Source organism: Gossypium hirsutum, chromosome A10 (genome assembly GCF_007990345.1).
Source record: "Gossypium hirsutum isolate 1008001.06 chromosome A10, Gossypium_hirsutum_v2.1, whole genome shotgun sequence".
Classification (NCBI taxonomy): Eukaryota; Viridiplantae; Streptophyta; class Magnoliopsida; order Malvales; family Malvaceae; genus Gossypium; species Gossypium hirsutum.
In genome coordinates this window covers 17,034,999-17,062,448 of record NC_053433.1, presented here as the reverse complement: position 1 = coordinate 17,062,448, position 27,450 = coordinate 17,034,999, and the positions used below count along the sequence as shown (strand labels likewise).

At 35.6% G+C, this 27,450-nt stretch overlaps 1 protein-coding gene across 1 annotated transcript; it reads right to left on the bottom strand.

Annotated features, from left to right (window-relative positions):
• Positions 1-8,337: 8,337 nt before the first annotated feature.
• On the bottom strand, positions 8,338-12,033 carry LOC107897515 (protein NETWORKED 2D). The gene is made up of 2 exons (XM_016822998.2): positions 11,719-12,033; positions 8,338-11,449 (listed from the first exon to the last, which is right to left on the bottom strand). The coding sequence occupies exons 1-2, from the start codon at positions 11,810-11,812 to the stop codon at positions 8,631-8,633; spliced, it is 2,913 nt and encodes a 970-aa protein (XP_016678487.1). The 5' UTR covers positions 11,813-12,033; the 3' UTR covers positions 8,338-8,630.
• Positions 12,034-27,450: the final 15,417 nt, after the last annotated feature.

Here is a 27,450-nt window from a genome sequence, read left to right as displayed (position 1 = left end):
CGATCTCACTCAAATACGAGAGGTCTTGATGGGTTTCTTCTAGTCATATACTAAAGGAACCTGCCAGAAGCAAACAAAAAGAAAAATTAGTAAACAGAATTAAACTAAAAACAAAAATAAAATGCAAAGAAACTAAAAATGGCTAAAATAATAAAAATTAAGTGTTCCTAATATCTTAGTCCCCGGCAATAGTGCCAAAACTTGATGACGATTCACTTAACTAACTAAATCACGACAAAGGCAATTGCACCTATCGAGTAGTAGTATAGCTATGGTGAGTTGGGGATATCGTATCTACGATGACTAAAAGTACTAGTGATTACTTTTTTTTCTATTATTTAGCCTATAAATTGAAGGGTTATTTTTAATCTAAAATTAAACTAATTACTAAGGACTCGACAGAGAATGAATTGGGAAAATATTCTAAGAAAACCAATGATAAAGACAATACCCAGGAAAGAATCCACCTAAACTTCACTTATTATTCTGAATTTGAGTTAAATTATTTATTCACTTGCCTTGATCCATAGAAATCCCTAAATTATATTAATATCTCTTTCGAGGGTAAAAATAACTGACTCTGGATTGATTAATTCAAATCTCTTTCTAATTAAAACCCCTATTGTCGCAGTAACTCAATCTATGGATTCCCCTATTAGATTTGACTTTAATCCGGTAGATTTACGTTGTCCTATTTCTAGGATTGCATGTAACTCCACTTAATTATATCAGATTTACTCTTAAACAGGGACTTTTGCTCCACTGAAATAAGCAAATCAATCATGAATTAATATTCTAGAAACATTAACACATGAAGTAAGTACACATAATTGAGATCAAGAACAAATATTTATCATGTAACTCAGAAAAATCAAATAATAATATTTATCATAGGTTTCATCTTCCCTAGGTATGTAGGGAATTTAGTTCATAATTTGGAAAGAAAACATCTCAAAATAAGGAAAACAACAAGACATAAAGAACCCAAAAACTTCTAGAGAAATTGAATGGAGATCTTCAATCTTGGAGGAGATCCTTCTTCTGAGTTGATTCCAACGCCGTTCTTCGAGTAATTTCTTCGTTCTACTCTGCGTGCTTCCCTAGGTCCTTTTCTAGTATGTATTTATAAACTTTAGATTGCTCAGAAACCTTAAAAATTGGTTTTTTTTTGCATATTAAGGAAACATGGTTCGCAATCAACATGGGCTAGCACGTTGGCGTGTGGCCAGCCACTTAACCTGTGTGGGAGAAGGCTTGGCAGTGTGGATCCTTAAAATAGCCCATTTTATCTGATTCATTTTGCTCTCCTATGCTCTCCTAAGTATAGAAACATGAAATTAAAGGATTAAGAGCATCAGATTCACTAAATTATATAATAAATCATCCAAAAACATGCCAAGCATGGGATTAAAACATGTTACTTTTATGGTTTATCAATGTCGATGAGTGTTGGGCACAATTTTTACTTCGGTCATATTGATGAGCGCTGGGAGCAATATATTTTCTTCGAAAATTATCCGATAAGGCACTGGGTGCCAAATTAAGGTGTTGGTTGGATTTGTATATCTGTTCATGTCCAAGTCAAGGTGATAAGGATTTAATACGTAAAAATTTATAATGATAATGAAAAGAATTGTTAATGTGAAAGAAACTTGTAAACTGGATTTATGAGTTCAAAAGATTAGTACGAAATTGTGATGAATTCAACGATTCAGTTTGAAAAATGACATGTCAATATGATATATTCCTAACTAGCTATTGGTTCATATTTAAGATGATTCATAAGACACGTTTATCATGAGATATTATGTGTTGATGATGAACTGAATTGTGATTGTGAAATTGAATGTGAATATACATTGAATTGTAATGAAATCATTATCATAAGATAAGAACAATGTACAGGATACGAATATGCAAATACGACCAAATTCAGGGTGTGATGTGTAATTGAAAAATAATTACAGGATATGATATGTGAAAAATGAATGGTTCCATCGGGCGTGATATTATATTTGGAATTGGAAACTTGAAAATGAAATGAAATAGATTGATAATAAAATAATGTAATGAAATGAGTTATGTGAAATTGGTATGAGTTTGGGACTTGATTAAAGATATCACAATGAAATAGTATGCAGTTATGGCATCAATTGTGAAAATATATATTTATGTGGATCATGATAAAGGACATACGTGAACTTCTGTGTGAATAAATTGGAAATGAGCCCTAGGGGAGGCTGAAATGAATATGAATGAGTCAACCGACTTCAGAAAGAGACTTTAATGGTTTATTGTTGTGGAATGAACATGGAATTGATTCTTATAATGTTAAGGGTATAAATTTTTTATTCAATATTGGTATTGAATTTTAAAAAATAAAACTTTACGATAGGTGTTGACATATAAATGGCACCGATCACTTCTATTGCAATGCTAAATGAATTGGTTTTCCACTTTATATGAATGACATACTAGTTGGATGTTACAATTTTCTTAACTTGTAATTTTGTTATTTGAATTCTAGGAATATTACTGACTTTCATTGCTCAACATACGGTTTGTTTTTCATGCGCATGTTAGGTATAATTCATGATATTTGAATTACGATTTCAACATCCAGTCAACAATCCCGAACTCATCAACGTTTTTATATTTTGTTTTTATTCTAAGTTGGCATTTACCTAGTTGAGTCTAATTTTGGTTTGTTCTTAAGTGAATGCTCCTATTGAATGTGCCATGTGATGGATGTTTGGTTCATATTCAACCTTGGATTAGTTTTTGGAGCTTTTGTGAGCTCATATAAATCCCTTAAATGGTTTGTTATTGTGATTAATGTTTGTTTGATTAAATTAAATCTTACAACATTTAAATTTAAATAAAACTGATCGTAGTCACTTCGGCAATGAATGTGACATCCTATAGCTCAGGCCCAGTGATCGAGTTGGGTGTAAGGTGTTACACCAACACTAATTCATGTCTAGTCAGAGGTAAGACCATGAAGTTAAAATAAATGTTATCACTTGAACAGGCCACAATACCTTTTGGAAAATTCCTAAAGTATATAAACTTCCCTTATCTGCCACAGTTACATTTACTTTGCAACCAATCTTGCAACAGCCTTCCCACATCTTGACATATGGTTCGAGTGGGAGGTGTAACCTGAGCAAGTACTTATCGAGATATCATAGTTATTGAAAATTTCAAAACTTAAAACATTTTTATAAAATTAAAAAATTAAATTTGAGTTAGTTTGGGGACTTTAGAATCAATTGAATATCAGAGTAAACACGAAAGTTTATCATTTGCTTTATGTTATACCACTTCACTGTAGCAATAAAAGCATCTTTTAAGGAAAATTTTATTCCAACTTGTAAATCGCCGAAATTTGTAGAAGAACTCACATGACCGAGCCTTCTATGAAGAAGTTCTGGAAATTCTAACTCACTTTCAGCATTAAGGTCGACATTAAGCATGTGGGGTGAAGGTGCATATATTGTAAATGTAACACCCCTAACCCGTATCCATCGCTAAAACAGGGTTACAAAGTATTACTGGAGTTTACAGATCAAATAAATAGACATTTCAAATAATTCATATCATATAATATTCATGTTAGAAACCAATCAAGATCAAACATATTGTCCCTTATACGAGCCCTTGAGGTCCAAAATAAGCGTTAGAAACAGGTTGGGACTAAATCAGATACTCAAAGAATTTTTCTGAAAACATTGAAATTTTTCAAAGCTGTAGGGGTCACACGGCCGTGTGGACATTTGAAATAAGAACACACGGTCGTGTCCCAGCCTGTGTCTGTTCCTGTGTAAGTATACTAAATTGGATCACACAGCCAAGCCATACGCTTGTGTGCTAGGCTGTGTGAACATATTGACTTGCAAACCTTTACAAGCTACAGGGGACACACGACCATGTCACCTGGCCGTGTGTCACACATGGCTGAGAAAAATGCATGTGTCTCTGCCCGTGTGGACCAAAATAGGCTATTTTACAAGCCATTTTTCTCACCTAACAAGGCATGTACAGTTAACATTGTGCATATAAACAAGCCATATTATGGCATCCAAAACAAGTAAAATCAAGTCTTAAACATGTAGTATATTCACATACAACCAATATGCCCTTAGGCACCTCAAATGACAATTATAAACATGTTTAACCATGTAATCCACGTAACCAAGTAATCAACCAACTTTTATGTATAATTGCATTAATACACAACATGTAAATCATTTACCAAAACTTACCATTTGGTACCAATTGTACCACTTACTCAATAGCATCAATTACAGATACACTTACTAAAGCATAGTACCAAATCACACTAAGTTATAAAACATACCTCATATGCATATTCAACTACTATTTTACCTTTCATAATTCAACCACAAATCATTCCACACATCAACATTACAAGGCAAATTATGCAAATACCAAAATACCAAAACACAAGCTAAATAAGTGGCTAATTTCAACAAAGCACATATAGGCCAACATTAGCCAAAATAACCTATACATGCCATTATAACTTTAACCAAGACAGCAAAATCTACCAATATAATCTCTGGATAGTGTGATAGGTCTTCGTCGAGCTTCCAGTAATATGAAAAGTAAGGAAAAATAACTACGTAAGCAATGAATGCTTAGTAAGCTCGTATAAACTGTAATCATATCTATCTATTTCAAATATGAAATTTACACAATTTAAACATTACCACTCTTTCATAAACACAAACATATTTCTATTTGGAAACTTACCATTACAATGCATAACCTATAATTAACATGCATGATCCAACCAAAGCTTGGCCAAAACCTAATCCTTCACACCATACATATTAGCATACATCGTACAAATCATAAGCACATTAGCATGAATAGCCATTTAATCTTTACATATATCATTTGAATCTATTACTTATCTTAAGTTTCCTGCATCCTACCAATAAGCAATCATCCTTTCAAACATATGGCTAAGCATATTTCAATCATCATAAACTCATACCTTTTTCAGACTTTCATATTATCACTTGTTGAAGCATTTGTTGAACCTCTCTTTTTTTTCATACCCGTTAAACCACTAAAATAATATCTGATACACGGGAATCTCTCACACTAAGTGCCAACATGTGATCGAAGCCACTACTATTACATATCTCATTTCAGTGCTCTCTCTTGAGCCATATATGGGTCTGCTCACACAAGCTATTAGTCAGGACGTTGCTATACGGTGCTGCTCACACAAGCTGTCAAGTGACCGCAACACATGCCGAAAACTTAGCCATTGGTAGGACGTACAAGACTAGCACCCAAAACACGGTAACCCCTAATGACATGTCATTTGTATCCTATATATTCCTAAGGTTCAAACGGTACTCGATAGTCATCGTGCGTCGTTGAATTTTCCTCATTTCATTATAAGCTAAATTGTATAATAACACACACACACACACATATATATATTTATTTATTTATTTTCAATAAAATTCATATAATCACATTCATTTTAATCAAAAATATACATAGTATAGTTCATACGAACTTACCTGGCTAAATTGCAGAAATACCAAAGTTTACGGGCATTTTGGTAATTTTTCATTTTCCTCGATTTTCCACCTAATCTTGATCTAAATTAATAATTTCATTCAATATATTAATTTAGACAATAAAAAAACTCATTTCATGCAGTTTGGTCATTTTTGACATTTTTACAAAATTACCCTTAAAATTTTACTTTTATTCAATTTAATCTCTGAGCCTAAAACATGCAAATTAATCATTTTTAGTGCAAACCCATGCTAGCTGAATATTCATGGCATTCATTACAGTCCATTTTTTTAGAAATTTCACATCAAACCCTTGTATTTTTACTATTTCAACAATTTAGTCCCTAATTGGAAAATTCATCAAAATTACTTAACAAAATACTTTTAAATATTTACCAGCATCTCAAATTCATCATTTAATAACTAAAATCACATAGATTCATCAATGGCAACATTCAAAATCTTTAACAGTTTCAAAATCGAAGGTACAAGCTAGCTGGACCTAGTCGCAACGATCTCAAAAAGATAAAAATTATTGAAAACGGGGCTAAATTGAACTTACATGAACCATTAAAAGAATGGTCAAAACTTGAAGCTTCCATGGATTTTTTTTTCTTTTTATTCGTGAAGAAGAAGTCACCAGAATAAATACAAAAATTTTGGTTTTATTTTAATTTAATTTAATTATCAAATTACCACTTTGCCATTGATTAAATAAATAAATAAAACACCAAAGTCATTTCCATATTTGTCCATCACATAAATATATGGCATAATTACCATCAAAGGAAGGTTTAATTTCACAATTGGTCCTTCAATTTAATTAAATTCTAACTAAATAAACTTATTTACAATTTAATCCCAAACTAATTAGGACTACAAGAACAATTAATCCAAAAGCTAGTGGATTCAATCATAAGACCACCGCTTGGAAACTTTGACCATTGTTTAATTACCATTAAATTCCATTTTCCCTTATTCAATTAACCATTTAATCACTCAAATCAAATAGTGATTAAGTTTTACATCTTTTACAATTTAGTCCTTTTTAATTAATTAACTATTGAAACGCTAAAAATTTTCAAAAAAACTTTAATACCACCTTAATAACACTCCATAAATATTTATAAAAATATTGACGACTCGGTTTATAGAAACGAGGTCTTGATATCTCATTTTCTAAAACCACTTAACCTTAGGGCCTTACCACTTGAACTTAATTAATCATTCGAATATCATAAATTATCATATCAAAAATCTTTTTAAAACTATATTTGATTCGTAAATATTAAATAATAATATTCATGAACTTACTCGTCAGATTTGGAGGCCTCGAAACTACTATTTCTGACACCACTAAAAAACGGGCTGTTACAGTAAAATTTGGATACGTTCTTCCAACATTGTCCGGACCTTCACCTTCAGAACCACTCCCTTCTAGTTCAGTAGGAATAACTTCTGGTTCAGAAAATAATACAATTTTCAAACCATCCAACCCGAACTCCCGGATTGTATCATCATCAATTTCAGATCTCTTTCATTCTTAACTCCCTCTTTATTCTCTTCATTCTCAGCTCCCCCTCCTTCTTTGTTCCCAACTTCTTCTTCTTTCCTAACATCCTCTTCATTATTAATCCTAGTTGCATGTCCAGAGTTGGATTTCCCTTTGTCTGTGTATGTTGTAGGGAGTACATCATCCGTTCTTATAAACCATAAGTTAAAACCAAAACTACTTACAGATTGCCCACCGATGTAACTTGATGATATACTCGCGTAAGTGTTTCCAACATAGAACATCGACATTGGTTGAAATCGAAAGCACTCATAGAATGTCGTGTCAAGATCTCCAAGTTCAGTTTACCAACTAACCCCGAGTGTACACCAAACTTGAAACTGAGGGCTGAAACTAAGGAATGTCTTCCCATTGATGATTTCAACATTTTCTAATAAAATCTTTGTAACAACACTGTGAAACCACAGGCAACTGTGTGGTTGGACTTTCTTCTTCTAGTTATTGAAACCAATTTACTGAAACTATTGTCAAACTCGAACCACTTTCCTCATCTTCACCCAAATAACTTGTTTCACATGTAAAACAAAAACATTATACAGAAAAATAAGTACTCATTATCCAAATTAAAACAACACTTACTTGAACTAATTTACTTTGTTAGGTCAATTTTTAAACTTTAGGTTTTTAGCATCAACAATGGCTTCCTTATGCAAACCTTCTTACGAAAACAATCTACTCAAAATATGTAAACCTCTGCACAGAATGTTTACAATTTATAGGAAATTCTACCACTGAATATAAAACATAATTTCAAAATGTTGAAGAAGATTGGACATGACAAGTAAAAGAAAAAAACGCTAAGCATTTTTTTTTGTGAAATTTTTTTAAAGATAACATTATTGTTTGCCATGAAAAAGATTGGACGAGATGTGACCTTTTTTTCCTTAGATTTCGGGGGTAGGATTAAGGTTTTAAGGTTATTTAGGATCATGGATTTAAGAAACAAGCCTTGGAGGACACCTTTAGTTGGGATAAAAATGCCTCTTGTAGTAAAAGTTTTCATTTTTTCTCTTAAAAAACGACCAATTCAAGGAAAAACAACCTAAAACCGTTAATTCCTTTTAAAATTGGCATCTTTGCCTAATTAACCCAATAAACATGTTTATAGTTAAATTTAAATAACAATATTATTTATGATTATTACACAGTGATTCGAACAAAGCTGAAGAGAACAAAATTTAAAAAAAAAAATTTGAGAAAGACCTGACATAAGCTGATCAAATCTATCAATTTCGAACCCTACATAGTACAACTTTTCAAGGCAACCACTACAAGAATGTCTTTTTTGAAGAAAAAGCTTCAAAACCAAAGATGATGATACAAATAATGAGATATTTATGTCGTGTTTATATCTAAGTATCCAAAATTACGATGGTATAACCCCCCCAAAAAAGAAGAAGCAATTTTTCAACAAATAGTAAAAAAAGAAAAAGAAAAAAAGAGAGTGCTTATAGTATAAGCAAGAGTGGGAGTGGAAGCATATTTATCTATTACTACCTATTTCCGGATTTATGGTACTTCCGTTGGCCCTGAACCACGGAAAAGATGGAAGTCTTTTGTTTCTTTTGTTTGACACCAAAGATAAAGGACCTCAAGGGCACATTGGAGCGAGGGTCCTGTTGGCCAGTGCCGTGGCGGCTTTTGGAACCCTGTACTCCCCAATCTTCACTCAACTTGGTCAGTGCCTTCTCAGCATCACGCTGCAATGCAGCCGCCAGGTCCAAACCAGCTTGCAGTTCATCCCCCACCCTGTTGTTCTCTTGTTTCATGTTCAATATTTCGCCTTGGAATTTGGCCGCTTGGAAACTCGTGAACCTGAACTCCTCGTCCTCCGCACTTGCTTTCAACGCCTTGGTGATCTCCTCTTGGATTTCGCATAAGGACGCGAACCTGTTCTTCAGTTCTTCTTTCAGTGACTTGCTTTTTTCAACCCACAGGCTCAGCTCCGTCTGTATTTCTCTCAGGTGCTTGTATAATGGTCGTACGTCTGATTTTACTGAGTACTTGCTTGTGCTGCTTCCCTCTTGGTTTTGTGATCTTTCCTCTAGTTTTAATACCTCACTCTCTAAATCTTTTACCCCGGTTTGGTACTTTTGTACTTCGTATAATGTTGAGCTGAATCTGAACCAGAAATCCAAATTCTCTTCTAGCAGTTCGTCGATGTTCGTCCGGAACCTTTCTTCCACTGCCGATTTTTCCGAGTCCAAAAGCTGGCCCAGAGCTACTTCTTTCTTTTCTTTCTCTTGTTTCACTTCTTTTACTTCCTTCACTTCTTTCTCTTCTGCTGGAATTGCTGATGTAGTTGCAGACGCTGGTATGCATTCGAATTCCTCGGATTGGTCAGCGTTGCTGGTTTTGGCGATACCGCTTTGGTTTCGGCTTACTTTCAGACGTAAAGATCGAATCTCTTCGTCTTTCTTGGAGTTGCTGTTCTTCAATTCTTTTAACTGCAATGTTAGTTCAAACAGTTCGTTTTGATGATTTGCTTCCAGTTCCATCAACTTCTTCTTGGTTTCCTCCAAGCTCTGAGACAGTTCAGCGTATTCATGTTCTTTTGAGTCGGATTTGGGTACGGTGTTGGCTATCAGTGACGAAGCTTGCCCCACAACTTTAGCCATTGCTTTTAGCTCTTCATTATCATCTGAAACCTTAGAACTTTCACGGCTAACGCTTCCTTCTTCTGCAGATTTCGGAACAGAACTTACTGCTTTTGGTTCATTGGCTTCCTCTGCAGATTTCGGAACAGAACTTACTGCTTTCGATTCATTGGCTTCTTCTGCAGATTTCGGAACAGAACTTACTGCTTTCGGTTCATCGGCTTTCTCTACAGATTTTGGAACAGAACTTATTGCTTTCGATTCATCGGCCATGGCAGTGGCGGTGGGGGTCCGACCTTGGACGTGTTCTTCAGACCTTTTTTCGGATTCGACTTCAGACCCTTTTTCGGTTTTGACTTCTACCGGGGAACTTGCGGGTTTAGGGGTCAAAAATTCCTTGCCTGCTTTTGCCCTCTTGGGCTTTTCTTTGGTTTCCTTCTTGGCGGAGGCAGGCAAGCTTTTGGAGGTTTCAAGATCCTCAACAGGCTTCACTTTCTTGGAAAGTTCATCAAGATTAGAATGTGCTGCATTGAAATTAGATTGCAGATTGTTGCTTCGGTCTTCAACACTGTAGTTTAGATCCTGAACCCCTAGCAACTTAATCTCCATCTCTGTTAACTTCTTCTTCATATCATGGTTCCTATCCATGAGATTGTCTTTCTTACCATCCTCTAGGCTTTGAATCAAGGCTAGAAGTTCGTCATTTTCTAATCTTAATCTCTGAATAAGAGCAGTCTGAGATGAAACTATAGTTTCTAAGCTGGTCACCTTGTTCACTAACACATCAATCTTCTCCGCCATGTCTGTCATATCGTCATCATCGCCATCCTTGGACTCCATTTCCTCCTTTCTCTGTTCCACCATGTTAGCCGCTTTCGCTTCCATTTTTTTCGCCCTTTCTTCTGCAATTCTCGATACCTCTGCAGCAGATTCATTGGATAGAAGCACTTTCTTCAAAGCATCCAACTTCCCCCTTGCATCATTGATCCTATTTTGCTCTACTTCAGCTTCCACAACCGCCCTCTCCTGTGTCTTTTGCAGATGATCCAATGTGTCTTTGCACGATTTCAAGGCCGTCGCCGCCATTAAGTTCCGAGCTTCATCGTCGTCAATCAGCTTCCCTTCACCAAATTCATCTTGCAAAGTATCAACTTTCTCCTGCATTTCTTTGATCTCATTCTCAACTTCCCAGTACTTGGCCAATCCACTCTCATAAGAACTCTTAACAAATTCCTTCTCCGTCTGCAACGCCAGGATTCGTTTCTGAAGCTTATCAATCTTCCCAATTCCCTCTTCCTTGGTCAAACCGGACTTGGGAACTGCCGTAGCTGCTTTCGTCGCTTTCTTCTCTTGCACTTTCTTCTTGGTATTTGTTATGAACTTCAATTCTTTAACAGGTAGCTTCGGAACCTTAGGGACTTTGCACATGTTATTAGAAGGCTTCCTTGGCCTGGGTGGGCAATCATCGTCGTCATAGTCATCTATGCCGAACCGGACTTGATCGGGACAAACAGCAGCAATGGTGTTGTTTGCATTCTGTAACTCGGTTGATAAGTGATCATATCGATCGGCTAAGGCACGGTAACCACGGAAAAATTCTTCCACGAAACTTATGATTTCAGGCCTCTTTTTGTAGTACATTTCGGCTTTTTGCATAAACGAATCTCCATCTTCTTCGATGAGTTTAAGCACTTGAGATACCTTTTCCTCCATATCTGCAAATTTTCCCAGATTTCCAGTCACACAGATAAAGCTTCTATGTTTCAACTCTAAAACACTATATATACAGTTACATAGGATGGATCCTGTTATCATTTTTCTTAAAGTTCCCTTTTAAGTTTTACAATCTCATTAAGAAAATTTCATGATCAGAAACATAAATAAAGGGTGAGTGTTGGATCACAACCAAACTTAATTAAAAATTATCTCATGAAAAAAAAAACCCAGAAATTCTTATGCATTCAACATCAAAAAGTATTATTACCATGAAGGTTTTGTTCCATCCATTTTGATTGCTTAGTTCTGATATGGCTAGCCATCCACCATGAGTAAGCATTGCTAGCAGCTCTTTGCAACATCTTGTCTTGTGTATATTTAAAATGCAGAAAGAAAGAAAAAAAGGTTTGTTTCAAGCTAAGTAAGAACCCCCTGAAAGCATGCAAAAAGCTCTCTTTATCTTCCAATAAAATAAAGAGGAAGACATAGGAAAGCTAATCAAGAGAAGAAAAAAAAGTTAGTTTTGAGAATGAAATGTGAAGACAAAGAAATTAGTGTGTTTTTGTTTTGTTATGGGAAATAGTATGGAAGGGAGCAAACCTCGCCCGAATTATATTCTTCAAACAATGAAGCTTTCTTTGTGCCTTCACGTGGTAGTCTTTCTTTCAACAGGTGCTCCCCCTACTTTCTTGGTTTAGATATTAGGATGATTTCACCTTTTCTATTTTTGTTGATTTTATGATTTTATTTTATTTAATCAATAACATTTTCGAAAATTAAAAACTAAAATGATTTTTCTAAAATATAATGCATTATAAAAAATGTTCAATTTTTTAGAAAGATAAAAGGAAATATTATTGTAAGAAAAATATTTGCAAAGTAAGGCCTTTAGGTTGTTTTTTTTAATTAATTAGGCTTTTAGATTGGTTTTAAAATTAATTAGGGAAATAGGTCGATTTTAATGGAAAGCGGGTCCAGTTAAACGAGGTTTTTGCACAAGTGTTAGTAAATTGCTCGTCCAACTAGATGTGCTTTCCCTCAACAATAAAAAAGCAACGAATTTTTTAATGTTACCTCGCCAACGGTAAAAAAAAATTAAACTTCCAACGGTAATTTTTTTTACCCTATAAATACCCCAAATTTCATTTTTTTTCATTCACTTCCTTCTTTCAACTCTCTCAAACCCTCTCAAGTATCTCAACTCTCTCGTTTTGATTGTGTTTGATATTTTCATTTAAAAATAATATTTTAATTATCTCGTATTTTATTTGTTAAAATTGATTTTTTATGAATGATCGCCTCTCTAATCCGCTTCAAAGATAAGCATATTTCCTTCACCCAAGCAGTAATGGTAAGACAAAAATTTAAATTTCGTTAATTTCAATAATGTTAAATTTATTTTTTTTAATTTGAAATTGTTTTTATTGTGTAAATAGGCGGATGATCGTGTTTTGAAAGGCTTCATTTATAAAATGGGAAAGCATGCAATCCATGAAATTTATGGCCACTTGTAAGCGGTTGGATTCTTACATGCGTCTTGTATGTCAGGGGCTGCAAACTCGATTTGGCACTAATCAGCGTCTTGGTGGAAAGATTGAGGCCCGAAACACACTTTCCACCTTCTATGCAGTGAGTGTACAATCACACTCGAGGACATAGTGCTATAACTCGATTTGTCGGTGGATGGACCAATAATCACGGGATCAAGGATCGTTCCAGGTAAAGTGGGCCTCCACAAATCACTATTGGGGAAGGTCTCGGACAAGTTCGAAGATGGTTGGATATCAATGAACTGGTTGAAGGATAATTTCGACAAGTTACCTGAAACCCCAACGGAGGAGGTCATAGAATAATACGCTCGAGCATACATCATGAGTTTAATCGGAGGCATTTTAATGCCCGAAAAATCTCGAAATATGGTGCACGTAAGGTGGCTACTATATTTAGTAGACTTCAATGAGTGTGGAAAACTAAGTTGGGGAGCTGCTGTATTATCCATGTTATACTAGGAGATGTGCCGGGCCACTGTACCAAGTGCGGCATCAATCAATGGTTGCTTGCTCTTGCTACATCGTGGGCCTAGTGGCAACTATCGTTTCTATGTCCCAAGGTGACTGACCCATACAAGTTCTCGTTCGTGACGCGGTAAGCATCATTTATTAAAAAACGCATAGTTTGTACAGTAATTTTTTTATACGTTTTGTATAACATACCGCTTATACAAGTGGAACCATGAGCCGAGCTACGTGGGACTACCCAAAGATCTAAAAGATATTAGGTTGTTTTTATATCAATGCTCGGAAGCCAGTGTCAGTTATTTCTTCTTTCGAACTTATATTAATTACGTAGTGATTCGTAAAAAAAATCATGCACAACGATATTTACAATTTTGATTTTCAATTTGAATGGATGTAGTACGCCGACACTGATGTAATATCTTGCATCCCACTTGTAACACCCCTAATCCCCTCCGTTGTCAGATTAGGGTCACAAACATTACTAACAATTCAAAACAAATAATCAATCTTAATTAGACATGTAACCTAGCCATTTACATTATAATATACAGGGAGCAATACATGTTAATTTAATATTTACTTATTAGTGTCTTATACAATCAAATAACTAATCATGATATGCAATGCTAAATTTGGTCTTCTACTATCTACACTCTTATTACTATTTATCTCTTTTTGAATGCTTGAAGTTGGATACATACAAGACTATTCCAACTATTAGAATCAGAGTATTGGTCTATAATCCGTTTACGATTATCTTTTTATTTTATGTCTGATGATGTTAGTAGAATGCACTAAATATAGGTTTGGTAATTCATTCCAATTCAAAGTACAAGTTACCCTTATAGCTCCTATTTTGAGTCTACGGGACCCTAAAAATAGTTTAAAAATAGGCAGGGACTAATTTGGAACAATTCTGGAAGTTTAGGGTCATTTTTGAAATTTCTTAAAAACATGGGACACACACCCGTGTGGCCAGGCTGTTTGTAATGCTCCAGGCCGTGTGACTCAAAGTTGGGACACACGGCCGTGTCTCAGCCCGTGTCCTTACCTGTGTGACTCACTGACTTAAGACATACACCCATGCTTGTGTAACATTTAAGACTTTCATTCATATCACATTTACCATATTTGATCTAACTTTCAACTTCTAAAGTTACAAAATTTGAAGTTAAGCACATACCAAACATTATGCTAAGCTACCAAAATTTAAACTATCACATACCAAAATATAAACTAGGCTAACATACCAACATAGCCTCAACCACAACCATAACACATTTAACCATCATTTCATTAGCAACTAAGATAACAACACCTTATAAACAATATGAACAAAAGACTCTCTAGGTACATGCCATTACGAAATAAGATATCACTACACTTGAGCTTGGGATTTGTGATTTGATGTTGAGTCGGCGATAAATCGAACAGTACCTAGCCTGCACACAGAAAAAAAATTGCACGCTAAGTAAAACTCAGTGGTATTTCTATAATCCGAATAATATAAACTTGGTATAAGCATTTAAAATGCAATATGTAACAAGTAAGCTATGTTCAAAAGTTTCAATTCAATAATATAATTTTTGCTCATTCCTTATTCACATCTACAAAGATTTCACATATTCAAATATATATATATACATATCAATGGCATTTTATATAACATTTGAATATATCAACTCATGCAATGGCATGATTCATCTCTTTTATCACTACTTGAATTCATTTTAAGTTTCACATATCATTTCATCATTTCATATTTTATTTCTCATTTCATATTCATTTCTCATCTTTTTCATTTCAATATCAATCACAAAAACTTATTATTTAATTTCCCCTATTAAAATGACTCAGACTCAGACAGATACACAGATCTAATCGACACACCAGCTTGGCACCTAATGCCTCATCAGATAAATCCGTAGTAATAACTGCACCTAGTGCTATATAAATTGACACCTAGTGTCTCATTGGTTAAAGCGAAGCAAATTGGCACTCAGTGCTTTATCGACTAGAAGTTGAAGTAATCCCTGAACTCTTCCTATCCTATGATAGCCTACTTCAAAATAAGCCAATCTCCATAGCCATATACAAAAAGATAGAATTATCTTTACATGCCTTCACTAGGCAAATCAAATGGCACATACAACAAAATACTCAAAAGACCTATACATGCCATTAAACAATTTAGAAATGTCTTTATACCAAAGTTGGTCTATTTGATAGTGTGCTGACTCTCCAACTGTCTTCCAACCTTTACAAGTCCTCGAGCTCTGTAAGAGACAGGGAAAAGAGAGGGGTAAGCATTTTCATGCTTAGTAAGATCGAATAACTGGAAAATAAACTTACCAAGTAATTATCATGCAATCAAATTGGGTAATTAGTTCAATGAGCATAGGATGGCTTCCCTATCACATACACTCAATCAATGAGTTAGTCACATAACAATGCACTATGAAAGTTACCTTAGATGAGCTCATCATTCAACATCTCATTTGTACATATAAGTCAGGTTAATCTCTTTGAGTTTCTAGGAAGTCTCGATGGAATACCCATTAACCGTCAATTCGTATGAATGATCATTTCAAGTATGCACTCCTGCGAACCTCACGTCTCATAACGGGATTACTAGTCCAGGCTAAATCCCCCATTTTATCAACTCATAAGGTGATGTCAGGTTACCGGTCCAGGCTAAATCCTTTATAACGAAAAACACCTTTATTGAGCTCGGATCTGAATTACCAGTCCAGGCTAAATTCAGATCCTAATCGGATTACCCGTCCGGGCTAAATCCATAATGCACACATATTTTTCGAGAGGCTCGACCATTCAAAGGAACACCCGTCCGGGCTAGATCCTTTTATAAATAAGATCAACGGATTACCCGTTCAAGCTAAATCCTTACTGCAACACATGCAGGACATCATTACACCTGTCAATCATGGTTTATCCATCGAATTCCCATTTTAACCTCAACAGAGACATTTATCACAATTCGTACTTAAAATGCATTTCATAAAATTTCATATTATTAATAAATGCAGTCATCATGCATTCATAAATCATATAATTAGGCATATTGAGTGTTTACTTCAAGTTATCCGAACTTACCTGGTATTCGTTTCGGTGCCGTGTTTCGGTTATTCCGAAACCTTTCGTTTTCCTCGATCGACCTTTAAAATTTGTTCCTCGGGTTCTATAACAATAAAAATAGATCATTAACACTCCACATTATATATTTCAAGTTTAAATCCCACCCCCGATCCAAATGACTGTTTTGCTCCTAACCTTTCATATTTTTACGATTTAATCTCTAGGCTCGTATAATGAAACGCATGCAATTTTTACCTTACCCAAGCCTAGCCGAACACTTTTCCCTCTTATGGTAGCCTACATTTTCCATTATTTTCACATTTCTACCACACATTTTGCAACTTTTGCAAAAAAGATCCCTTTAAGGGTTTTTCATAAAAAAAAATCACCTAGGAAAAGTTGTTTAACACACATCAAACTTTCATATTCCTCCATAAAACATCAAAATACAAGTAAATCATGCATGGGTAAATTTTTAAACATGAACCCTAGCATGAAATATGGGTAGAAATGGAGAGAGTAAGCTACCAGGATCTCAAAATTACAAAGAACATTAAAAATGAGGCTTGGGAGCACTTACTATTAAGCTTGAAAAGCTTGGAAACCCTAGCTATGGTGGTTAGGAATTTCTCTGGACAATGGAGAAGATTGGCTGATTTTTTCCTTCTTTTTCCCATTTTATTTCTTTAATATGCTTGTAATATCCCAAAATAGGGCCTAAACGGAACAGTGGTTGCAAAACCATAAATTCGAGGTAGAAAAATTTATTTTATTATTATTTTGAGGTTCATGGTATGATTGCATGATTGTGTGAAAATTTCGTGATGAAATTCTATGCATAAAGTGCTTAAGTTGGGTTAGGGACTAAATCGAATAATTTGTAAAACTTGCATTCTAGAAGTTTTTAGTATGAAATTGCTTTGGAATATTAATTAGGAGGGTTTAAATAACAATTTGACCAATTTTAAGTTCACGGACAAAAATTAGGACATGGAAGGAATTTTTGAAAGTTTAGTAAGGAGGGGCAATTTGGTTATTTGGATATTAAATGAATTAAAAAGGGAAAAATAACACAAAAATGGTCATCTTCTCAATTAGTTTCTGCTGATTTTTGCTCTCCTCCATAGCTGGGGTTTCTTCAACTTTCAAGCCTCATAGTAAGTGATTCTAAGCCCCATTTTTAATGATCTTTACGTTTTTGGAGTCCCGGTAACTTGATTAAGCTTATTCTAGCAATAATTCAACCTAGGGTTCATATTTGGAAAAATACCCATAGCTGAAATTTGTGTATTTTGGTGTTTTATGATAGAATATGAGGTTTTAAATTATGTTAAACAACTTATGCTACTTGGTTTTAAGTGAAAACGAGGAAAAGGGCTTAAATTGGAAAAAAATACCAATAGTCATAAGTATATGTTAGAGTGTGATTTTGGTATTGCCATAGAAGGGAAAAATGATCAGCATGTCATAAAACATAAGAAAATAGGATGAAGTTTAATTTACGAGCCTTGGGGCAAAAGTGCAAATATGTAAAAGTTTAGGGGTAAAAATATAATTTTGCCAAAGTTTGGGTCACGGACTGTTTTAATAAATGTGAATATTAAATAAGTTAAATTTGCTATTATAAATCAAGAAGAACGAAATTCAGGAGTAGATCGGGGAAAATAAAAAGTAAAGGACTAAATTGTAAAGTTTAGTCACATTTTGTATCGAGGTAAGTTACAGTAAATAAATGCAATATTCTTTTATTTTATATTAATATTTTCAATTTCCAACATTTATATATTTATGTTATGAAAATATTTAAAGTCAAATTTAAGGTGAAGTGACAAAGGAAAAGTGTTAGAAAGCCCCGGTTGAACCCTAGGAATGTTAGGATATTAGGGTTGACAGGATAGAACAGAAATGAGCCATGTAAGTCCATATTAGAAATATGGCTTTGGAGACAGGATTGAGCCATGTAAGTCCATATTATATATGGCATTGGAGACAGGAATAATTCATGTAAGTCCATGTCAAAGACATGGCATTGGTAGGATATTGATAGACAGGAACGACCCTAGTATCCTTAGTATTCCGAGTGGTTCAACGGGTCAGGATAAGAGTTAAATTACAGTGAATTAACAGCAAAGGAAAAGTACATTATACTTATGAAAAGGAAAGGTCAGGTAAGAAAGAAGGTAAGGGAATAAAGAAGAAGATAGAAATTGAGAAGTAAAGAAATTTATAATGTTAGATGATATTATGCATAATTATCCATTATGTTCAATGTTGTGATTTATTTGCTTGTAAGCTTACTAAGCCTAGTGCTTAATCTCTTTATTTTCTTCTTCTTATAGTACTTATCTAGTCACTCGGGGATCGAAGGAAACGTTGGAGGCCGATCACACTATCAAAGAAATAACTCGGTATAATTAGACGTTTTGTTTTAGGTATGGCATGTATAGAAACTTAGCTACTTTTGGTATAATATGAACAATGAATGATATGTAAATACCTGCTAGTGATTAGCTAATAAAATGGCCGATGATATACATGCTTATTAATATGTATGATTGAATGGTGATTATCACATGAAAATTATGAAAAATGTGAAAGTAACCTAAAAACAGATTCAAGTAACAGAAATGACGTAACTTTGAAAAATCACTAAAAATTGTAGAAACATATTTTGAAGATGAATAATATTTTAAATTAAATCTTATTATGTCTATTTTCTTATGGAATAAGCAAAACAGGTAAAGGTTTTGTATTTTATAAGATATCTGAGTTTTAGTGAAATAGGGCCAGAGCGATTTCTAGATCCCTTGTTCCAACTTTATAAATTCACCATAAATTTTTAAAAAATAATTAGGTGGTGTAATTTATATTGATAGAATACTTATTGAATCTAGTTTTAATAGAAACAAACGGTACATCCATATGAAATTTTTACGGAGAGAAAAGTGGTTCGTAGTAAGTAGATGCCAGTGCAGTCGAATTCTGAAACAGGAGTAACTTTAAGTAATAAACTGTACTAATTGGCTAAGTCAAAAATTCTAGAAAAAAATTATTAAATAGATATATGAGTCTAGTTTCAGGAAAAATTTACGGATCTTAATTTCGAGTTTTGAAACTCGAGAAATGAATTTTTAAGCAACCATGATGCAGAAAAATAGTTTATTCTGAAAATTAAAATAAGTGGTTTAGAGTTGTTTAAAAAGTAAGATAAGTTTAGTAACACCTCAAGCTTGACTCCGGTGACGGTTTCGGACGTGGGGGTGTTACAATGCCAAATGACCAAAATGCCCTTAAGCCCTTTCTTTGAAATTTCATCCATGCAAGCCCATTTTTGTCCAAAAACTTAGAAATTGGGCAATTTTCTCCCCAAGACGTTCTATTTTATAATCTAAAGCAATTTCATGCAAATTGCTTCTAGAATTCGAGTTTTGCAATTTATTCAATTTAGTCCCTATTTTTTCAAGTAGGCACTTACTCAAAGAATTCCTTCATGAAACTTTAACACATGCATATTCTCATATTTTAAGCCTCATAATAATCATAAAATAAATATCTTGATGTCAGATTTGTGGCCCCGAAACCACTATTCTGACTAGGCCCTATTTTGGGATGTTACATTTCTCCCTCCTTAGGGACTTTCGTCCTCGAAAGTCTTACCAGTGAACAGATTCGGATATTGGCTTCTCATGGTTCCTTCTGGTTCCCACGTAGCCTCTTCTACACCTTGTCGATGCCATAAAACTTTTACTAAGGCCACATCTTTATTCCTCAACTGTTTAATCTCACGAGCCAATATTTTAACTGGTTCCTCTCTATAGGTCATGTCTGGTCGAATTTCAATCTCAGCCGGCAAAATCACGTGAGAGGGTCTGATCGGTATCTCCTTAACATAGATATGTGGAATAGATCATTAATCTTTTCCAGTTCAGGTGGCAATGCCAAGCGATAGGCTAACGGTCCAACTCTTTCAATGATCTCGTATGGTCCGATAAATCGCGGACTCAGTTTGCCTTTTCGGCTAAATCTCAACACCTTTTTCCATGGAGATACTTTCAAGAATACTCTATCTCCAACTTGAAACTCAATTTCCTTTCTTTTCCGATCAGCATATGACTTTTGCCTATCCGACGCTGCTTTCAAACAGTCTCGTATCACTTTAACTTTCTCTTCAGTTTCTTTAATCATATCAACTCCGTGAATCTGATTTTCCTTAAGTTCTATCCAGTACAATAGAGTCTGGCACTTTCTGCCATACAAGGCCTCATACGGTGCCATCTTCAAACTCGTTTGAAAACTGTTGTTGTAGGTGAATTCTACTAGCAGCAAATATTTTTCCCAGCTACCCTGAAATTCAAGGATGCAACATCGCAACATATCCTCAAAAATCTAAATCATTCGCTCAGACTGACCATCTGTCTGAGGGTGAAAAGCTGTACTAAAGCTTAACTTCGTACCTAAGGCTTCTTGTAATTTCTTCCAAAATCTCGAAGTGAACCAGGAGTCTCTGTCAGAAATAATCGACAGTGGTACCCTATGCAATCTTACAATCTCAGAAATGTACAAGTCGGCTAATATATCGAGGGAGTAATCTGTCCTCACCAGAATAAAATGAGCCAACTTCGTCAACTTATCTACTACGACCCATACGGCATCTTTTTTCTTTAGAGTCAAAGGCAATCCTATCACGAAATCCATAGTAACTCTGTATCACTTCCATTCGGGGACCGTCATAGGCTATAGCAAACCTGAAGGCACTTGATGTTTAGCTTTAACTTGTTGACATACCAAACATTTAGATAGAAATTCAGAAATATCTCTTTTCATACTGTTCTATCAGTACATTTTCTTCAAATCATTATACATCTTAGTACTTCCCGGGTGAATTGACAAACTAATGTTATGTGCTTCTTGCAAAATTTTCTGAATAAGTTCATTGTTTTTGGGTACACAAACCCTATCTTTGAACATCAAACATCCATCAGAACCAATCCGAAAATCTGATTCAATACCTGACTCACATTGAGTTCTTTTAGCTTGCAAGTCATCATCATTAGTTTGAGCATCATAGATTTCCTAAAGGAATGTTGGCCTAGCCTCTAGCTCAGCCAAGACTAAACCATCATCAAGCAATGCCAAAGGAGCATCCATGGCCCTTAATGCAAATAAGGATTTTCTGCTTAACGTGTCAGCTACCACATTTGCCTTTCCCGGGTGATAGTCAATAATCAGTTCATAATCCTTGAATAACTCTAGTCACGTCCGCTGCCTCAAATTTAATTCTTTTTGAGTCATCAAATACTTCAAACTCTTGTGGTCAGTGAATATGCAGCAGGTCTCACCATATAAATAATGCCTCCAAATTTTCAAAGCAAAAATGATGGCGACAAGTTCTAGGTCGTGTGTAGGATAGTTCTTCTCATGCGGCTTCAACTGTAGCGAAGCATAGGCTATTACTTTGCCATATTGCATAAGTACACAATCCAGTCCATTTGAGGATGCGTCACTATAAACCACAAATTCTTTTCCCGGCTCGGGCAATACTAGAACAGGAGCTTCGCTTAGCAATGTCTTTAACTTTTCAAAACTTTGTTGACACTTTTCCGTCTATTCAAACTTAACGTTTTTCTGTAACAATCTCGTCATTGGAATTGCTATCATGGAGAATCCTTTCACAAATCTTCGATAGTAACCAGCTAAGCCCAAAAAGCTTCTAACCTCGGTTACATTTTTAAGCGATTTTCATTCAACAATAGCAGAGATCTTACTTGGATTGACTCAGATGCCTTCACCCGAAACAAGATAACCCAAAAATCCAACTTCCTAGAGCCAGAACTCACTCTTATTAAACTTAGCATACAACTGCTTTTCCCGCAAGGTCTGCAACACAATTCTCAAGTGCTTTGCATGTTCTGACTCATCTTTGGAATAAATCAAGATGTCGTCAATGAACACAACGACAAACTTATCCAAATATGGCCAAAAGATTCTATTCATTAGGTCCATAAATACGGTCGGTGCATTCGTCAGCCCAAACGGCATGACAAGAAATTCGTAGTGACCATACCTCATCCTGAAAACAGTCTTAGGTACATCTGATTCTTTAACTCGCAGTTGATAATAACCAGACCTCAAGTCTATCTTAGAGAACACGGTGGCTCCTCTCAATTGGTCGAACAAATCATCAATATTGGGCAAAGGATACTTATTCTTGATAGTTACCTTGTTCAGTTGTCGTTAATCTATACATCATTGAACCATCTTTCTTCTTTACAAATAGCACGGGGGCACCCCAAGGTGAAAAACTTGATCTTGCAAATCCTTTATCCGTCAGTTCTTACAACTGTGCTTTTAACTCCTTCAGCTCAGTTGGCGCCATTCTGTACGAGGCAATAGAAATGGGAGTTGTCCTAGGCACCAATTCAATACCAAACTCTATCTCCCTTTCAAGAGGTAATCCGGGTAATTCTTCCAGAAACACATCTGGATACTCACATACTATCGGCACAGACTCAATCTTTAATTCTGTTTCTTTAATGTTCAATACAAATGCAAGGTAGGCTTCATACCTTTTCCTCATATACCTTTGAGCAACCATTGTAGCGATTACAACCGGTGACGTATCCAATTCTCTTGAATTAACCCGTAAAATCTTGCCATCCGGGAATTTCAATTTAATATACTTACTACCACAATTTACAATTACATCATGCAAGGCTAACCAATCTATAGCAAGTATTACATCAAACTCGTCACATGGTAACAACATAAGGTTAGCTGGAAAACAGTGACCCTGAATCGTCAAAGGACAATTCTTACAGACTTTATCAACCAGGACTGACTTGCCTAGTGGGTTTGACACTCTAATACTAAATTCCATAGACTCAATGGCTATATGCATACTAGATACCAATCTTATACAAATATATGAATGCGTCGACCTCGGATCAATTAAGGCAATAACACATGTATTAAAAAGAGAAAAAGTACCCGTGATAACGTCAAGAGCAGAGGCTTCCTCTCGAGCGCGTATCGCATACGTTCTTGCCGAAGCTTGAACCTCTGGTTTTGCAGCATCTTTAGCCGCAACACGACTGCCACTGGCACTTCTAAGATATCTCAGAGGTCTACTTCGTGAAATGGGAGTGTTCGACTTCGGAGCTACTTCTATTTCTTTTTCGACTCGCTCTGGGCAGTCCTTGAAAAAGTGGTCAAGAGATCCACATCTGAAACATGCACTGCTCTTCACTCGGCACTCTCCGAAGTGAAATTTGTTGCAACTCTTACACTTTGGCCTTTGATCATCTACACTTCCCACACTAGTCACCATCGGGGAGGAAGACTTTTAACTTCGTCGTTTAGAGCCTTTCGCTCTACCCGAATATCCTACTGATGAAGTGGAGCGTTCATGTTGGCTCATTGCTTTCTTTATGGAAAACAAGAGTGTTTTACCTTTAGACCTCTTGCTCGAAACTCGTGCCTCTCTCTTTGTTTGCTTTCTTTCATTGTTAAGCTCCTCGGCCTTCTTGGCCGATCAGCCAATGCGGCAAACTCCCGTATTTCCAGGATCCCAATCAACAACTTAATTTCCTCATTTAGACCTTCCTCGAAGCATTTACACATTTCTGACTCAGTTGGACCCATTCAGTTGCGTACTAACTTATCCTCACAAACTCTCGTTCGTATTCTGCTACAGTCTTATTCCTTTGTTTAAGTTCCAGGAACTCCTTTCACTTCGAGTCTAGAAACTGTTGACTAATGTATTTCTTCCTAAACTCTACTTGGAAGAAATCCCAAGTGATATTTTTCTTTTGCACTACCGAGGATACAGTCTTCTACCAATGGTATGCAGTATCCTTCAGAAGGGACACGGCACACTTCAAACACTCCTCAGGTGTGCATGACAAATCATCTAACACCCGTGTAGTATTCTCGAGCCAAAAATCGGCTCTTTCAGCATCATCATCAACCTTAGCTCAAATTCCTTAGCCTCATACTTTCTAAGCTTATCAACAGGGGCCTTACCAATTCTTACCGTGCCATACCTCATGGCACACCCTCATCAGGTTGGTTAGGGGGCGGGGGAGGTCTTGGTATGTTGGGGTAATTCCTCAGGTAATTTCTGAACTATTCGTCTATCATATCAAAGAAGATAGCTCAGGCCTCTTCCCAGCCTTCAGACATAAGCCTTCTACTACTACTGGATACAGCTTGTTGTACGAAAGCTGGAGCATGGCTCTCGGCTCCCTCGGACTCATCTTGTGCTTGGTTGGAAAACATTTACTATATTCAAAACAATTTAAACAGTTAAGAGACGTCACACGATCAATGTTCGAATAAAGTCATGTATAGCAAACCTCAATACTCTCTACAGTAGTCCCAGAACTGACTAAACCATAGCTCTGATACTACTAAATATAACACCCCTCACTCATATCCGACGCCAGGATAGGGTTTGAGGCATTACCGGTATTTTACGTTCGTAAACATATTAAATCAAGTCACTAAGTTGCACTTTAATTTAAAACTTTTCAAATATGTATATCATTTCCCTTAAATAGGTCTTCGAGACCTAAAACATGCCTAGAGGCAGTGCGGGACAAAACCAAAAACGTTTGATAAACTTTGGGCACCTTGGAAAAAATTTTTTTAACTTGAAGTGTCACACGCCCGTGTGACTTAGTACACGTCCGTGCAATCACCCTGTGTCCAAAACTTGAGCATTCTGTTAAATTCACACGGCCAAGACACACGCCTGTGTGTCTAGCCCGTGTTCATTTAATAGACTTACCATTTTAGATGCAAGGGACACACGTCTATGCCCCACACCTATGGGTGTGGCCCGTGTATTTCACACAGCCTAGACACACGCCCGTGTGCCCAACCGTGTGGACCTTAATAGGCTATTTTCCAAGCCTTTGGTCACCCCTTTTTGCCACTTATACATAATGATTATTAAATACAAAGTAAAACACGATTATACTCTTATAAAAGGTCTTTGCAAAACTTATTGCATGGAAACCTAATATCATTGGTTTCATACATGCTAGGTTATTTCTCATCTTGTATTTATGTGTTGTCATACCACTTTAACACATTCAAGATTGGCTCGTTCTTATGACTCATTGCCAATTGGAATTCAACCATCGCACATGTTTATAAACTTGCATGGAAATTTTTGTAGGTCATAGCCTACTTCAAAATAAGCCAATCTCCATGGCTATATACAAAAAGATAGAATTATCTTTACATGCCTTCACTAGGCAAATCAAATGACACATACAAGTTTGAAAAGCTTGGAAACCCTAGCTATGGTGGCTTAGGAATTTCGGCTGGACAAGGGAGAAGATTGGCTGATTTTTTCCTTATTTTTCCCATTTTATTTCATTAATATGCCAAATGACCAAAATGCCCTTAAGCCCCTTTTTTTGAAATTTCATCCATGCAAGCCCATTTTTGTCTAAAAACTTAGAAATTGGGAAATTTTCTCCCCAAGACCTTTTATTTTATAATCTAAAGCAATTTCATGCAAATTGCTTCTAGAATTCGAGTGTTGCAATTTATTCAATTTAGTCTCTAATTTTCCAAGTGGGCACTTACTCAAAGAATTCCTTCATAAACTTTAACACATGCATATTCTCATATTCTAAACCTCGTAATGATCATAAAATAAATATTTTAACGTCGGATTTGTCACCCCGAAACCACTATTCTGACTAGGCCCTATTTTGGGATGTTATAGGTGCAGTAAAGGTAATGCTCCTTTCGAGGCGACAATTATTGTCGTTATTACACAACCCATTAGTAACTAAAATTGTTGCCATATTGAATCGAGTTTTACCTCTACTGTGTCGGAACATCCGCTCTCCTCCTAAAAGCCCTCTTGTGTCCACTTCGGTGTCAACCTTTGGACAAGAATGAAAGGTTCAAGATACTGGTTGCTTGTAGAGAAAAAAAATTACGTTAATTACACCAGAAGTTCCTAGAGTTTTTCCATATGATTATGACATCAATTTTATGTATGGTATTTAAAGGGCATTGTTTGCGGGTATCCAAAAAGCTTGAACTCCTAAACGCATAGCGACTGTCACCAGGACCTTGGTTATACTTGAATCGGTGACTGCATCATGACCAACGATTGGGACTTCTACCTAGACTTTGACCTCTGATCTTATCAAGTACTGTCGCCCCCAAAACCTGATTTCCCTTGGATTGGTTTCTCATGTGATGGTCCTATCTCACCATGACATATGAAATGTATGCGTCTCGAAGCGCGTTATCACATCCCCAACCCTTCAAAACTACCTAAGAACTTCCTCCATTTTAGTTAAAAACCTTGAACACTTTTAAAATACCCTAAACCCTGACCTTAATAAAATAAAAAATCTAACCCTAAAAAAACCTAACCCTAGAGAGAGAAACAAAAAGCGCATCTAACTGGGTGCGCTTTCCTGCTATGTGTGCAGAAAGCACGCCTAGTTGGATGCACTTTCCATTTCTCTCCTAAAAATGGCCTATTTCCCTAATTAAATTTAAAACTGGCCTAATTAATTAAAAAAATCAGCATATAGGCCTTATTTTGCCAAAAATATGGAAGCTTTACTCTATTTGGAAAATATTATTCGGAGAGTCAATTTTCAAGTAAAATATTGAAACTATACAGGCCTAGGGTAAAATATTTTCAGTTGAAATGTTGAAATTATAATTTTAATTATAAAATATATTTTTATGATAAAATGAGTTAGTTGATTCAATACAAATCTAACTAAATAAACTTCCATAACAGTGTAATTTAAATCAAATGGTTAAACCAATTAAATCGGTACTTGGTTCGAAGAAAACGGTTAGATTGATTGACTCAGAATCACTGAGGACTAGTTGAACTAAAA